Raw genomic sequence first — 15,207 nt, 5'->3', positions numbered from 1 at the left:
CGGCAAAGCACAATAACACTAAGTGGAATAAAATGAGATATGCCTGCAATTTTATTTCTTCTTCAGCTATACTTAGTCCTTCAATTTATCTTGTCTTATCAAAACTAGCATTTCTAGTATTTTACAAATAATCATGGTGACGGTGGACATTCTTGTTTTCCTTCCATTGTATTAGACCTCTAGGATTTCTCCATTACAGATAATCCTAACTTAATTTTAGCTAGATAATTGTGTGGTTTTTATTATTTTGTTATTAATGTAGTTCATTATGTTTGTAGTTTTCCTAATGTTGAGCCAATACTACATTCCTGGTATAAATGCAGTCTGTTCATACTGCATAATCCTCTTAATATGTTGTAGTAGCCTTCTTGCTAATATTGTATTTGATATTTTTGCATCCATATCCATTAAAAGTTCTCTGCTCTATCTCTCCCTTATGTGAGTATCAAGACCATACTTGTCTTAGAGGTGTTTGGTAAGATACCTTCGTTCTCTGTTTTTGCAAATACTATGTAATATAACAATTAATTTTTCTTTGTTTCATAATATTCTCTTGTAAGTTTACCTGGGCATAGTTCTAACAATTTGTTTCCTCATCTTCTGTTAAAAATTATTCTTTTTCATTTATTTTTGTAAGTTGTTTTTTTCTGTCTTTTTTATTTGATCACATTAACAATTTTTTCAATTTGGTTAATTTTGTTTTATTTCATTTTTCAAAAGAGAGCTCTAGTTTTATTTATCAGTTCAATGGAGATTCTGGTTATGGGTCTTGCGTATCCCTTATTTGATCTTCAGAATTTCTATTTTTGTGCCTATTTGGGGTTTTTTGATGTGTTTATTTTCTAGTGAGTTTTTTTTTAATTTTATGCCAAATTAATTGGCTGTACCTTCTCTCTTTGGTTGATGAAAATGTTTAGAAATAAAAGTTTTCTCCTAAGAGCTGCTTTGACTACATCCTAAAAGTTTTGTTATATTGTCTCATAATTATCTGTGATAAAATTATTCATTGTTTCTCTGATTCATTCTTTGACCTAAAGATATTTTAGGTTCATATATAAAGTTTGAATTTAAGTCTGATTTCTTCAAGTGACCTTTATTGATTATAATGTTCATTTTATTATGATCAGTAAAGGATGTATTTAATATTTCTGCTGTTCTACATTTGTTTATCATGTTTTTATTCCAAGGCACATGGTCAGTTTTTGTAAAAGTGCTGCACAAAGCTTACAAATATGTATGCTGCTTTCATTTCTCCTTTATTCATTCATTAATCATGTCCTTAATTTCTTCCTCATTTATCTTCTGTACTCTATTTGTGAAAGGGGCACATTGAGATCCCCAAGTATTATGGTTTTGCCGTCTATTTTGCCTTTTAGTTTGATTCAGTTTTAAGAACTTTGAAACTATGCTGTTCAGTTCACATAATTTAATTATTGATATTACTTGATTTTAATGGTGTCTGATTATTATGTAGTTTTCCAGATTATCTCTTTTAGTCATATATGTTTCCACTATTGCCTTGTCTAAAATGCCATCTCTGCTTAATTGGAGTCAGGCAAGGCATAATTAAATCTACTATAGCTCTTCTATTAAACTTTATGTGAATCTTTTTCTGGCAAGTGTTTGTTTTTTTTTCAAAACAACTTACTGTTGCATTGTTTTATAATTCATTCTGCTACCCTTCTTTGTTTTATGGGTAAATTCATCCCATTCAAGTTCATAATTATGATTGTTAATTTTGCTTTTCCATCCATTGTATTCTCTTCTAGTTTTTCCTCTCCTCATACTCCTTGTTATATAGAAAAAGTAAGTAGGGAGGAAATGGAATAGGATCAACACCAGTAATCTATAATTGGAATGGTCCCATCCCAGTCTTGTGTCTCTCCTCTCTTGGCCCAGCCTAAACTATATCCTTGCTTGTTACGTTTTATCTTCTGTTTTTAATTCCTCTTTATAATTCACCTTCCAGAATTGAGATTGGCTTTGCTTGTGACTGTACCATCCCCAATTCTATCCCCCTTTAATCCCTTCCTCACCTTTTTCTGCCCCTGCCTATTTCCCTTCAGATTTAATGTATTCTTATACTAAATTGTCTGTGTGTCCACAACACTCCTTTGCCCAGTCACATAATAGTATCAATACTAATTAGGTTAATACTTAACCTCCATGTTTATGGACTTCTGGCATACCCAAATTATGAGAAATAAGTTCCTTTTCATCCTCATTTCTTTTCAAGCATATTCTTCTTCCCCTTCTTTTAGTTATTCTTTTAAAATCAACAAAATCATATCTAGTTCCTGTATTTGACTTTTTCTACTTCATCTATGACCCTTGAAAAATATGAATTCTGAATATACATTTGTCTCTTTTCTGGGGAAAATTATTATTTAAGGACTTAATTCTCATTTTAAAACTTTCCCATTTGTTCCAGTGCCTTTGCCTCTCTTGGTTTCTCTTGTATCCTGTGTTTGCTTTTTTAAAATTCTACACAGCTCATACCTTTTCATCAGAAAAGCTTAAACATCCTCTTTCCTATTAAAGGTATTTCTTTCTCCTTTACTCTGTTTAGCAGAACTAGTTCTTGATCTTTAACCTTTTTTCTGCTGCCATTCAGTAATAGTGTATATCATGATTTCCTTTTCATCATAGTTGCAGTAGAATCTTGTGTAATCCTGGCTGTGCTTCCTTAGTACTTTAACTTCTTTTCCCTCCAGTCTGCTTACAGTACAGTAGGGAGGAGGGGAGGGAGGTTCTGATAGCTCTAGGGTTTGACTTTGACATTTCTGGATGTTTTCTGTTTGGGGATTTCTATCAGGAAATGAGTAATGGATTCTTTCAATTTTTACTTTGCTCTCTGATTCTAACAATTCTGTGTAGCCTTTTTTAATGAATTCCTGAAATATAGTATCCAAGTTTTTTTGTTTGGTCATGTTTTTCAGTTAAATACTATTTATCATTTTAAGGAAAAGTTCATTTGTTCCTATGCTTTTTAATATATTTCACAGAAATAGATGACATATTTATCAAAAGCTTTTTTTACATCTTAACATAGTGTTGGGATCTAAACTGTTTTTGTTGTTAACGTAGTCTATTATGTTTATAGTTTTCCTGATATTAAACCAATATCAGATTCACATTCCTGGTATCAGTCCTACCTGATCATAATATACAATCTCTTTGAGGTGTTGCTATAGCCTGATTGATAATATTTTATTTAAAATGTTTGCATCGATATTCATTAAAGATATTAACCTGTAGTTTTCTTTTTCTAATTTGCCTCTCTTTGGTTCAGACATCAAGAACATATGAGACCCTCTGAATTCCCTTCTCTACTTTTCTGTTCACCTAAATATTTCAACAGCTTTTCTCTTTTTAATTTTCTTCATATTTTAAAAACTACCACCAACCCCTTTTCACACTTAAAAACAGTGAGGGGGAGAAGTGGAAAACCTATATAACAAATAAGCATTGTCAAGCAAAACAAATCCATACAGAGGCCATCCAAAAATGTATGTTTCCTTCCACATCTTGAGTCCATAGCCTTTCTGTCAACAAGGGCTTTCAAGTCAAGATGCATCATCGTAGGTATTCTGGGAATATGGTTATTTGTTACTTTGGTCAGAGTTCTTTGTACTTTCAGAATTGTTTTTCTTTACATTGCTGTTGTCATTATAGAAATTCTTGTCCTGGTTCTGCTAACTTCACTATGCATCAGTTCCTACTTTCTAAGATTCCTTGAAATAGTCTCTTTTGTCATTTCTCATAGCCTAGCAATATTCCATTACAATCATATACCAAAATTTATTCAGCTATTCCCTTTGGATTGTCATTTAGTATTCCAGTTCTTTTCTCTTTTCTTTTCTTGTCTCTTCTGCCCCTCTTTGAGTGTATGAAGTTTGTTTTTCTTTTGACCATTCCTTTCCCTGTGTTATTCTCCCTCTTAACCCCTTACCTCTATACCCCCACCTGTTTCTCTTTTGAATTTGATGTAATTATACACCAAACTCTTTGTGTGTGTGTATGCATGTGTGTGTCCCTTCCTCCATTTTATTCCATGTTCATTATACTCTTCTCATATACTCCAATTATAAGAAATAGTAAGTTCTATCCCGTCTTCTTCCTTTCTACACTAGTGTATTTCTTTTATCTTTTCTTTGCCCAATTAAAACCCCTCAGAATAGAACCAGTTCACCCACAGGTACTCCATTTTTCTTAATTAACTCTCTCAATACCCCAGAAGTTTCTAAAGGAATACTTGTTTTTTCTCCCCCTATTAGAATTTCAGCACTGTATCATTTAAATCTCCTTCCAGTTACTCAAATTCACCTTTCTAGGTTGCTCTTGAGTCTTGTGTTTGCATTTCAGAGTTCCTATTCAGCTTTGTTGTTTTTATCAAGAATGTTTGAAAGTCACGTATTCCCTTAAAGATTCTGTTTTCCATCTGTAAAGTTATACTTATTTTTGCAGGATAATTTATTCTTGGTTGTAATCCTGTCTTTTGCCATTTGGAATATAATATTCCAAGATCTCCTCTTGTTTATAGTAGAAATTTCTGGGTCTTGTGGGATCCTGCCTATAGTTCTTGGGTGTTGGAACTCTTTTTCTCTGCTTGAAGTAGTTTTTCTTTGACTTGGAAGCTCTGGATTTTGGCAGCGACATTCCTGGGAAAAGTGGATATCAGTAGATTCTTCCTGTTTTTATTTTGCCCTCTGATTCAAGGCGATCTGGGCAATTTTCATTTATGATTTTTTAAAGTAGAAGATCCAGGTCTTTTTTTTTTTTCAGGAAGTCTATTGATTTCTTAAATTATTTTTCCTTATTGAGAGGATGCCCATCAATTGGGGAATGGCTGAACAAATTGTGGTTTGTGAATGTAATAGAATACTATTGTGCTATAAGAAATGATGAACAGGCAGACTTCAGAAAAACCTGGAAAGACTTATATAATGGTATGATGCTGAGTGAAGTGAGCAGAACCAGGAGAAGGCTGTACACAGTAACAGCCACGTTGTGCGATGACTAATATTGATAGACTTAACCCTTCTCAGCAATTCAAGGATCTAAGATATCTCCAAAGGCCTCATGATGGAAAATGCTATCCATGTCCAAAGAAAGAACTATGGAGTTTGAATGCATATTGAAGCATACTATTCGCTATTTTTTTTCTTCTGTTGTGTTTTGTTTTCTCTTTCTGGTGGTTTCTTCTATTGGTTCTAATTCTTACTTACAACATCACTAATGTGAAAATATGTTTAATAGGAATGTATATTATAACCTGTATCAGATTGTACACTGTCTTGGGAAGCGAGGAAGGGAGGGAGAGGGAGAAAAATCATCTATAATAATTTTCAGGTGATCTCTTACTTAGATAAATTTTGCCAATTCCATTTCTAAGCTATTTATCCTCCTTCCTAGTCTTAATTTCACACAACCTTAATTTCACTTTTTTTTTATCTCCTCATTTCTTCTAGGTCAGAGATTCTTAACCTGGTGCCCATGAACTTTTTTTTTATGACTATATTCTAATATAATTTACTTCCTTTGTAATCTTATGTATTTTGTTCTATGCATTTAAATACATCATTCTGAGAAAGGGTCCATAGATTTTGCCAGCCTGCTAAAGAGATCCATGACATAAAAAAAGTTAAGAACCCATGTTCTGGGTATTCATGTTGTCCTGATGGAAAATCTTTTTTTTTTCTTTTCCTTTTAGCCTCTGCCTACAGTTATTATAAACCTACTCTTTCATTCTAGGTTTGATTTTTGGGTATCCCTGGGTCTATTATAATTCTTTATAGTGGTCTGTATCATCTTGTTTTTATTTCTCTCTCTCTGGCTTTATTATCTGCAGTAGGACTTTGGTTCCCAGGGCCAGGTTCCTCTTTCTGCTTCGCTTTTCTTTGGGTTAGTCTTGCCCTTCTTTGTCTCTACCTTGGTCACTATGCTGACCTACCTTTCAGGCCCAACCCTAGATCTTTGAGGTCGTGAATGCTAGGAACCTCATGTTCATGCCTACAATCTGTGCTGGTCATTTGCTGCTTCCTAGGGCTTCCAATGGCCCTGCTATGGAACTGTGACAACCCTGAGCCCTTCTCAGAATAGCACACTACTTTTCCTGCCTCTGAGCACAGAATCTTGCAGATGACACATGTCTCTGGTGAGACTGGGAGGTTGCTGACACTATGTCTAACACTGAGTGTGCTGACACTGGATTTGTTGGCTTTTACCTGTGGGGTTCTGGCTGACTTTTTGTGCTTTTCTTGGGGTGGAACAAATCATTTGCTGTAGTTTCTCAGTGGATTTCTCAATTGTTATTTGGTCTGGTGTGATTTTTAAGTTTTTGTGAAGTAGGTCCGTGGGAGCTAGGCTGCCTGATTCCATTCAGGCAGCCATCTTGAATGGACTCAGCAGCACAAATTTTTATATAGAGTGTCTAGTCCAAATTAAGAGTATAGTCTGTGGCCATGGGATAAAGGAGAGTTTGTTAGACATAGATGACCCTAAACAGTGAGCTAACCAGCCATAGACTACCATGCTTTATATTTGTCCTCTACCCAGAGGCTACAATCTTAGATAAAAGAATTTACCAAAAGTAAATAGTCAATAAACATTAGCACAGGAAATTGCCAGTTTTTGAATAAGTTATACACCAAAAACGTTTCTAAATGGATTGTTTAGATAAATGCTAATAGGTTCCCAGCATGGCCACAAAAACCTATTTAATTTGCATACTTCACATACTTGAATGATATCATCTAGGTAGCTAGGTAGTTCAGTGGTCAGTCGTAGTCGTGGTCGTAGTTGTACTCGTAACAACAAACAACACATAGAGCTTTACGGTTTGCAGAGTTCTTTACGAAGTAGCTGTGGGATGGAAACGATTGGAGCCCCAGCTCAGTTGCCTGCTAGCCCTTTGGCCTGAGCCGATTACTTGGCCACCTCTTCATCTTCCTCCTCAAATGAAGGTCGTCATCCTCATCCTGTTTACTTTGCAGGGCTGTTGTGAAGACCAAATGAGATAACATACATAAAAAGCTTTATAAACTTTAAAATTCTATATGAATTTATCTACATATACCATTACTTGTGACTCTAACTTATAGAGGAGGAAAGTCATTTAACCCTGTTTGCCTCAGTTTCCTCAGCTGTAAAAATGAGCTGGAGAACGAAATGGCAAACCATTCCAATATTTTTGCCAAGAAAACCCCAAATGAAGTCATGAAGAATTGGACACAATGGAAAACGACTGAACAAATTTTCCTCTAAAATGTTTAAGACACTTTGAAGAGAATTTTAAATGACAGTTTTCCTGTAACACTATTTTCCTGGTTGCTAAGCATTGCTGTGGTTCCATCTTTTGTTATCTTCCAACATTTATTCATAATACTTTGGCATACAGAATAGAACAGGGCATATCAGTATTTTTTTTAGGACAGTTGGGATTAAGTGTGATTTGCCCAGGGTCACTCAGCTAGTAAGTGTCAAGTGTTTGGTCTGAGGCCAGATTTGAACTCAGGTCCTCCTGACTTCAGGGCAAGCGCTCTATGCACTGTGCCACCTAGATGCCCCATCAATAAAATGTTTAAATGACTGCTTCTTAAACCATAGTATTCAAATTATGAGACCTATTTTTCTTGCTGTTTGGGAATTCTGTGAAAGTAAAAAACATTTTCCAGCTTTTTGTTCACTTGTAAGTCATCACACCATACTAGATGGAAAGCAGGTGTTAGAATGGGGAAAGACTCGAGGCAAGCAGACCCGCCAGCAGCCTCCTGCAATAGTTCAGGCCTGAGGTGATGAGAGTACTCTAGCATGTCAGCAGTACCAGAGAAGAGATGGCATGAGTTTTTGGGGTTGAGATGGCATGAGACAGACTCTTTGGAGTTGTTTTTTGTTGTTGTTGTTTCATTTTTATTGACTTGTTTTATCTACCTTTTAATTTATTTTGAAGGCATTATACTAAATACAATATTAAAATTCATAAATATTATACCTAATAAATGTCTATGGTTTTCAAGACTACTCTAAAGTGAATTGTTTTCGGATTACTTTAGATATACATTAGGTCACTAATATAAAAAATGTTTTCTAATAAATGAATATTATATAAGGAATAATTTGGAAGAAAATGTTTTGATCATTGTTTTCCTGACATTTGTCATCATTCCAGTAATTTAATAGTTGTCTTATAATGGTGGTCCCTGCTCCCAAATGGGAGAAGGGGAAATCTGATACTGAGAATGTCATATTAGGGAAGATTCGAGATTTCCAGAGGTAAATATCAACCCAGAAATATGTATGCAGAAAACCACTCATAAGTTTAAAAAGTATTACCAGAGGCTAGTCTAATTAATAATGCTTTTAAATTTTGTTATAAAAGATACTCTAAGGCTTGTTCAGTTGTGATAATGATGATGATAAACATTAAATAAGAAGTTACAAAATATGTGACCAACCAATTGTTTCTTCACTTTTTTTTTTTGGAGCCAGATCCTATAATTTTTTTACCTCTTTGCTTTTGCAGTAATGTTTAAAAGCATATAGCTTGAATTTTTTATGAGTCATTTTAAACAATTTTTGAAAGATCTAGTATCAGAATTGGGAATATGTCAACATAAAGATGTGATTTTAATTATAAATTAAAGATAATTTTGCCAAAGAAGTAGTTAACCAGGTAAAGTTAAACAAGATAAGATGAATTATGGCTATTTTATAGAATAATGACAGTCTTCATTTTAAGCTACAATGTAAAGTGCTTTATCTTGAGATTAGGTATTGTGGCAGAAGCTAAAACTGCCTTTTTTTTTCTAACAGTGCCAGAATCCAACCTCCTTTTCTTTTTGCGCTAACAAGACTGCTTTACCACCACAGCCCCACTCTAAGTAATTAAATCAATCCTTTGTACTTACCGTATTCTCCTCTAGTGACGGTACTAGATCTGATTATATGCTTCATGCATATTCAAAGTACGGCACTGACAGCTCTTTAATGAGCTCTTACTTAATCAGTACGAACAATGTTCATCTTGTTCTTTTTTTCCTCCTGCATTAGAGCTAGGAACAGTTGGGGAAAAAATGAAACATCCAGCATTCATTTGAAAAATATATTGTACTTTGAAAAGTGTCTAAGCTGGGGAAGTTGCATTCTGCCCTTTAAAAGTCTGATGGACAAATTGGATTACTAGTATTGGATTAAATAACAAATGGTTAGAGGAGAAATGAGAAAAGCTCACTGTGATCACAGGCTTTAATATTTTTTGTTACTTATAAAGCTGAAGGGGTCTTTAACCAGTTATTAAAGTCAGGATTAATTTGTAATGGTCCAACTTACTGACTTTAAAAGCTTTTTTTAATTTTTAAAAGCCCTAAAACAATAGTGGAATCATGTACTCACAGGGTAAAAAAAAAATTGTTTACAATCATTAGACTTTTTATAGGTTCCTGTAAGCTTGTACTGGTTCAGATAAGGATTTGGGGCATACTGTATTAATTTATCTTCAAATTGGGGGTGTTGATTTTAATAGTCTGTAGTGTTTTGGGGTCCAGTAAACAATCTCACATTAGCATTTTTAATTTTTAGACATTTATTTTCATTCGAAACTTGGAAGATTAATAGTCATTTTGTTTAATTTCTTTGAGTTAGATGACAATTTTATTCTTATCTAAAAATCAGATTATGAATTTAATTGAGAATGACAGTACCACACCAGTATTATTTTTCTCAAGGAAGCCATATCCCATTGAAGAAAATGATGCTAATTTAAGAGTGGGTTAGCTGTTTCGTTTAGGACTGCTTGAAAGCATCAATTATGGGTTAAGCCAAAGTTTCAACAAAGTTTTCATTTATCTATGTTTTTAGTCACTGTTTCAGTTATAGGCACAAGAATTAAGTCTGTAGTGAGAAAATATATCACAAAATCTATAGCTATTAATATTGCACCCAAGTGTCATTTTGATGATCAAAAAGGCCTTCACCAGGGTACAATTGGCCTTTTTCCAAATTGCAAGCTTTTTCTCAGCTTTTTCTTTTTACTCTTTCTTCTTTTGTTGCTGCCCAGGGATTTGTGCCTATCGCAGCCTATATCACATGACCAGTGTCAAGGCATCACATGGTCCAAAGTGAATGCAAAACCAGGAGCCCTAAAAGACAGATTAAAAATACTGTAAAACAATAAAGACTTTGTTCAGTCTCTAAATGATTATAGCCTACGTATCCTTCATACTTTTACATTTTAACAGTATTTAATGAATTTACCTGTTTTCTTTATTCTCCTAGTAGCAGATAACCATTTTATGTCAATCTAAAATATATGTTATACTTATTTTTCAGGTGGAATTATGATTGGATAGTAGAAAGCAAAAACACTTCAGATTCCATTTATGTGCTAAAATGTTTTCATGTTTAAAATAAAAAAGCAGAATCTTATAGAATACTAAATTCCTTGAGATTTTCTCTTTTTAATCAGACACTTCCATTAACCCTGTAAATGCTATGTTGAAGTTAGACTGCAGAATTAAATGTTAGCAGAGCAACGTAATTATTTGTCTTGCTTTGAGAATTTGTTTGCCAAAAACCTTTTCCTGGTGAAATTTTATGCTTCAAGGCATGAATTGATGCCCTCTGAATCTTAGAAAGAAAATTCCTTCTCACAGAATTGTGAATTTGACTAGATGCCTTTTCACACAAGTGGCAGGAAAAAGGTCCTGGAAGAGTCCACCTTTCTTGTAAATATTAGTACTGCCTTTTTCTAAAGGGAAAATATGAGGCTGCATGTGTCCTGGTGCAAGGCGGGGGTGAGAGTGGGGGGTCCTTCACCCTCAAATATATCTGTTTTGTAAAAATGTAACATGTTTAATAACTCATTGCATCCTTAGGGAAAGAATATAAGAAATATTCAATTTGTATGTCCACATTTGGATTTGTCTTTTTTGCTTAGATCATTTATTCAAATGTTTTCTGATCTACTGATATCTTCATTAGAAAATCTTTACTCACAGATCACTAATATTTCTTCTTAATTTAAACTTTATTTTCCCTGATTAGATGTACTCTGTTATTGGTACAGGGTAAAAATGTATATTATAGGTTTACTTTTGAAAAAAAAAATAAGACCAAGTAAATTACTACAGATAGCGGGCTTACCATAATCTCAGCATGTCCATGAGCTTCCTTTCACTCTTGTACTTCTCATAATGATTTTTAGTTGGGATTTGGTTGTTGTGTTGGGCTTTTTTTTTTTTTTTTTATTGTGACCATATGTCTGTCAGCACCACGAGTTCCTCATTGAAACATAATAACAATTAAGCCTCTGGGGAGGATTTAAACGGTAGAACACTTTGTTTACTGTACTTAGTGTTAATATGATCTGTAGGTATGTTAAAGGGGAGTGAAAATATACATGCTGAAATTTATCAGCTTTGGAAGATAGGCTTATTATTATTATTTAAACATGAATTTTTCAGCTCTAGGTCTCTAATCTTCTATTGCTAACAGTCTAAAATATAGTATTAGATCAGCTAAAATTAGGTATTACATGTTTAAAAACTGACGCTGAACAATGCTATGGCTTATGTAGATATTAAGAGATAAATCGTCCTGTGTTTATAGGAAGGAACACAGAAGAAGAAGAAGCTATGATGCAAGAATGGTTTATGTTAGTTAATAAGAAAAATGCATTAATAAGAAGAATGAACCAACTCTCTCTTCTGTAAGTTCTCAAGACAAAGCTTGATTTTCCTACAAAGTTTGACAAAATCCTTGCTATCACATTTTTGTTTTCACTTACATTTTGTTTTAATTAGATTTAATTTTTTTATTTTCTCAGGTATGATATTTTTATCAGTATATTTAACATATCATATGTTTGGTTACATGACAGACTGGCTTCTAAACATAAATATTAAAATAGTGTTGTCCATAGGAAAAGATATGGATAAAAACTGAAAATAGGATGGTCTGAATATAAGAGGCAAAAGAGTAGTAAAATAATTTGTGTTCAAGGAGAAGTTTATTTATCTAAAGAAGAAGTTTGGTTTATAAGAGGAAAAGATGAATTTTAAGTTAATTTAAAATATTTTCTTAAAGTGTTTTTAATATCAAAATTTTATCAGGAAGTGAAATTATACATAACCTGTACTACTGATGATATGACCATATACATTTCAGAAGAAAATGCTAATGATTTAAAAGTAAACTGTGCTCCTAAAGAGGCAGCATTAGCACAGTTAACAGGGTCAGAGGAGGAGTGGAGAAAATATAAACAGTAAGCATTTTTAGTATCTGGCATTTCACCTGCTCTAGGCCCTCTTTCTCTCCTCGTTCTTTCTGCTTATTAGTAGTGTTCTTATAGGATGCCACCTAGTGTAGAGATGAGCTTGCTCACATTTCTTATTTTAAGGAAACAGCTCATTTTCATAAATGCATTCCCATACCTCAACTTGATTTTTAGAAGTGAAGAGACAATGTTTTCTAACCCACAATTTTGTCTTTATGACATTAAAATCGATACAAATAGGACTTCTGTGCATCTTAATAGATATTCTTAGGTTAAAAAGTTTATTAAGAATTAGGGAAAAAATATTTTAGCACCTTCAGCAGCACAAAATAGGTTTTTTTTTCCTATAACAGTCTACATAAAGTCTGTAAGAATCAGCTTACTTATCTGCAAATTGAAATATGCCTTTTATTGTGGAAGAATGACAAGAACAGCACCAAGTGATGAAGGTTTTAGGTTTCTGTATCATTTGTTTGGAGTAGCTTAAAGTTAAAGAGAAAAGTCAGCTATGAGTCCTCAAATCAATGTAACTTAAAGGTCCTTTTAAGTGTTTAATGATTTAGTCATTAGCATATTGATGAACTTTCTAAACTTGCCTAGGGAAAAAGAACATGACCTGGAAAGACGCTACGAGCTGTTGAACCGGGAGTTGCGGGCGATGCTTGCAATTGAAGGTAAGAAACATTTTACTGAGAAAAAATCAGCCACTTAATACAAAGGCTAAACTATCATAGGATTCAGTTCTAAAACAAAATTCAAGCATCAATGAACATTTATCTGTACTGGGTGAGTCTATAAGGTCATTCATTATGAAGATACAGCAGTTACCATATAAATGACTACCATATAAATGACTAAAAGACACAAACCTAAGGACCCTAATTCAGATAGATTATTCATTTATGGTATCTATTGTGTTGTTATGAAGTTCAAAATCATCATAACATCCAACAAATTTTAAATTCTATAAAACAGAAAATCTAAAGCAAGATTAACATTATACTCATTTGCATTTTATTTACACTGGGAAGAGTGCTAAAAGATGCATCAGGTTGATGTTTCATATTAGTATATTCAAAATTTCAACATAATATTTCATTAGTGTCAAGAAGACTGAAATAAACTGTCTTCTATAAGTCTTGAGAGTCTAAATACTAAACCTAAATGAATACACAGAGAAATTGACATAGGAGATTAAGTAAAACAATCAAACATTTTTCATAACTCTTTTAAATGAATTATATTATAATCTTATGGATGATTTGTAATATAAGTAAGCATCAGCCAGTGTTTAACCTATTGCTTACCACATCTGGGTTTTTTTTAAGTAAGTGTTTTATAATACTGTTCTTATTCCTCTCAGTTGGAAATGTTGTCTTACAGTTCAAAGATGTCTGCTTAAAAGTTAATCCTTTGGACTTTGTAAAATGGACCTTTTGTCTAATCAATGCAAATTGATTTTCCTATTCTGTATTGACCTTTTAACCCTTTGACTGTCTATGGTAATTTCTTTCTTCACCTGATAAGGTACCTGATCCATAATAAATCAATTCTAATTAGTTTAGAGACTTCACTGGAAACCTAAGTTTCTAAGAGAAAGCCATGAGAAGTCTTGTACTTTTTGAATATCAGAACATTAATTGCCACATTTTCATTGAATGATGAAGATAAATAAAATGCCTAGGGTATACCTACATTTACTTAATACTTTTATTCTTTTCGAAGCACTTTCACGTCAATTAGCTCATTTGATAAATATAATTGGAAAGAAATTAAGCCCTTATTTAGGAAATCAAATTTTATTTATTTACATGATTTTTTTATAATGATAAGATCCTTAAGATAGAAATCAAAATGCTTCACATAGTGTAGATAATAGCAAAAGTGTAAAAATAGACACAAAAAAATCCTAATTTTAAATGGTTTTTTGAAGTTTATTACAGAAATAAAAGAACACAAAGATGATAAATTTTATTTGTTCTTTTTTATTAAGAATTTTTGTGGTAAGTCACATAATTGCCAATGGACTTCACATAACCTTTAGAAGAGATTAGAAAGTTAAATAGCCAATTGAAAATTCAGTACAGTAAATAGTCAATGCATTTATTTGGGGGGTGTGTGTGTGTGTGTGTGTGTGTGTATGTGAAGTATAATTCTACTACAGCCTCTTTGCATGAATTCTGATATATTTTGCATGCATCTTCCTCTAAGCATAATTGTGCATGATCTCACATAGCAGTTGACCATATAAGATCAATAGGAACTATATGTTCTAAAGGCATTCTACTATTCCTATAGGATATGAAAAGTTATCTCAGCATTGTACTGAGCACAAACAACAATGTCATCCCAACCCACCAGATTTGCAAGCTAAATAACCCAATACTTTTATACAACTGGAATAAAAAATAGAAAATTCTTCCCCCTCTCCCCATTAGAATAATAGAACAATGAGCTTTCTTTACTTTTTAAAACTTGTTTTATTTACATAATACCAGTTCCTGAGTGTTTTTTTAATGTATGTTACTGTTCCACATATGTGACTGTGCTTTAAAAAAAAACAGAAAACAAGGAACCTATCAATGAGTTTTCATCTTTAGTTGTTGACAAGAAGAGAAAAAGTATCAACCTGCTGATTACAGATAAAGCCAGTTTATTGAATGTTCTCCTGCCCTGCTAATGTGAGCAGTGTGTGGGCAGTACTGTCATCATGTAGAGGTGTTGACCATTGTAAGGTTCAGTGGTGTGAAGACCCTGTCCTCTTAGCCAACTGTTCAAATGGGTGCACGTACAGCTGAATAGCCTTTTGGAGTGTTAAAGTACTTCACAGAGAAAACACATGAATAGGCAACACTGTTTTTGTTTTTGTTTGTAAGTATGTTCCTAGCTTCCTTTTCCCTCCCTCCCATTTAACTGTGATGGCATGGCTTAGC

The 15,207-nt window shown here is 33.3% G+C and overlaps 1 protein-coding gene across 7 annotated transcripts in view; it reads left to right on the top strand.

The window, feature by feature from the left end:
* Positions 1-15,207, top strand: part of EHBP1 (EH domain binding protein 1) — a 392,318-nt gene that overhangs the window by 371,969 nt on the left and 5,142 nt on the right. For all 7 annotated transcript variants that reach the window (XM_027865114.1, XM_027865118.1, XM_027865117.1 and 4 more), the window contains 2 exons: positions 11,608-11,707; positions 12,875-12,948. In XM_027865114.1, the coding sequence (XP_027720915.1) occupies positions 11,608-11,707; positions 12,875-12,948 (174 nt within the window). The remainder of the gene's footprint in view (positions 1-11,607; positions 11,708-12,874; positions 12,949-15,207) is intronic.

The sequence above is a fragment of the Vombatus ursinus genome, unplaced genomic scaffold (genome assembly GCF_900497805.2).
Source record: "Vombatus ursinus unplaced genomic scaffold, bare-nosed wombat genome assembly UNPS02014778.1, whole genome shotgun sequence".
NCBI classification, from domain to species: Eukaryota; Metazoa; Chordata; class Mammalia; order Diprotodontia; family Vombatidae; genus Vombatus; species Vombatus ursinus.
The sequence above is the reverse complement of the archived record's forward strand: the minus strand, read 5'-3'. Positions and strand labels throughout refer to the sequence as shown.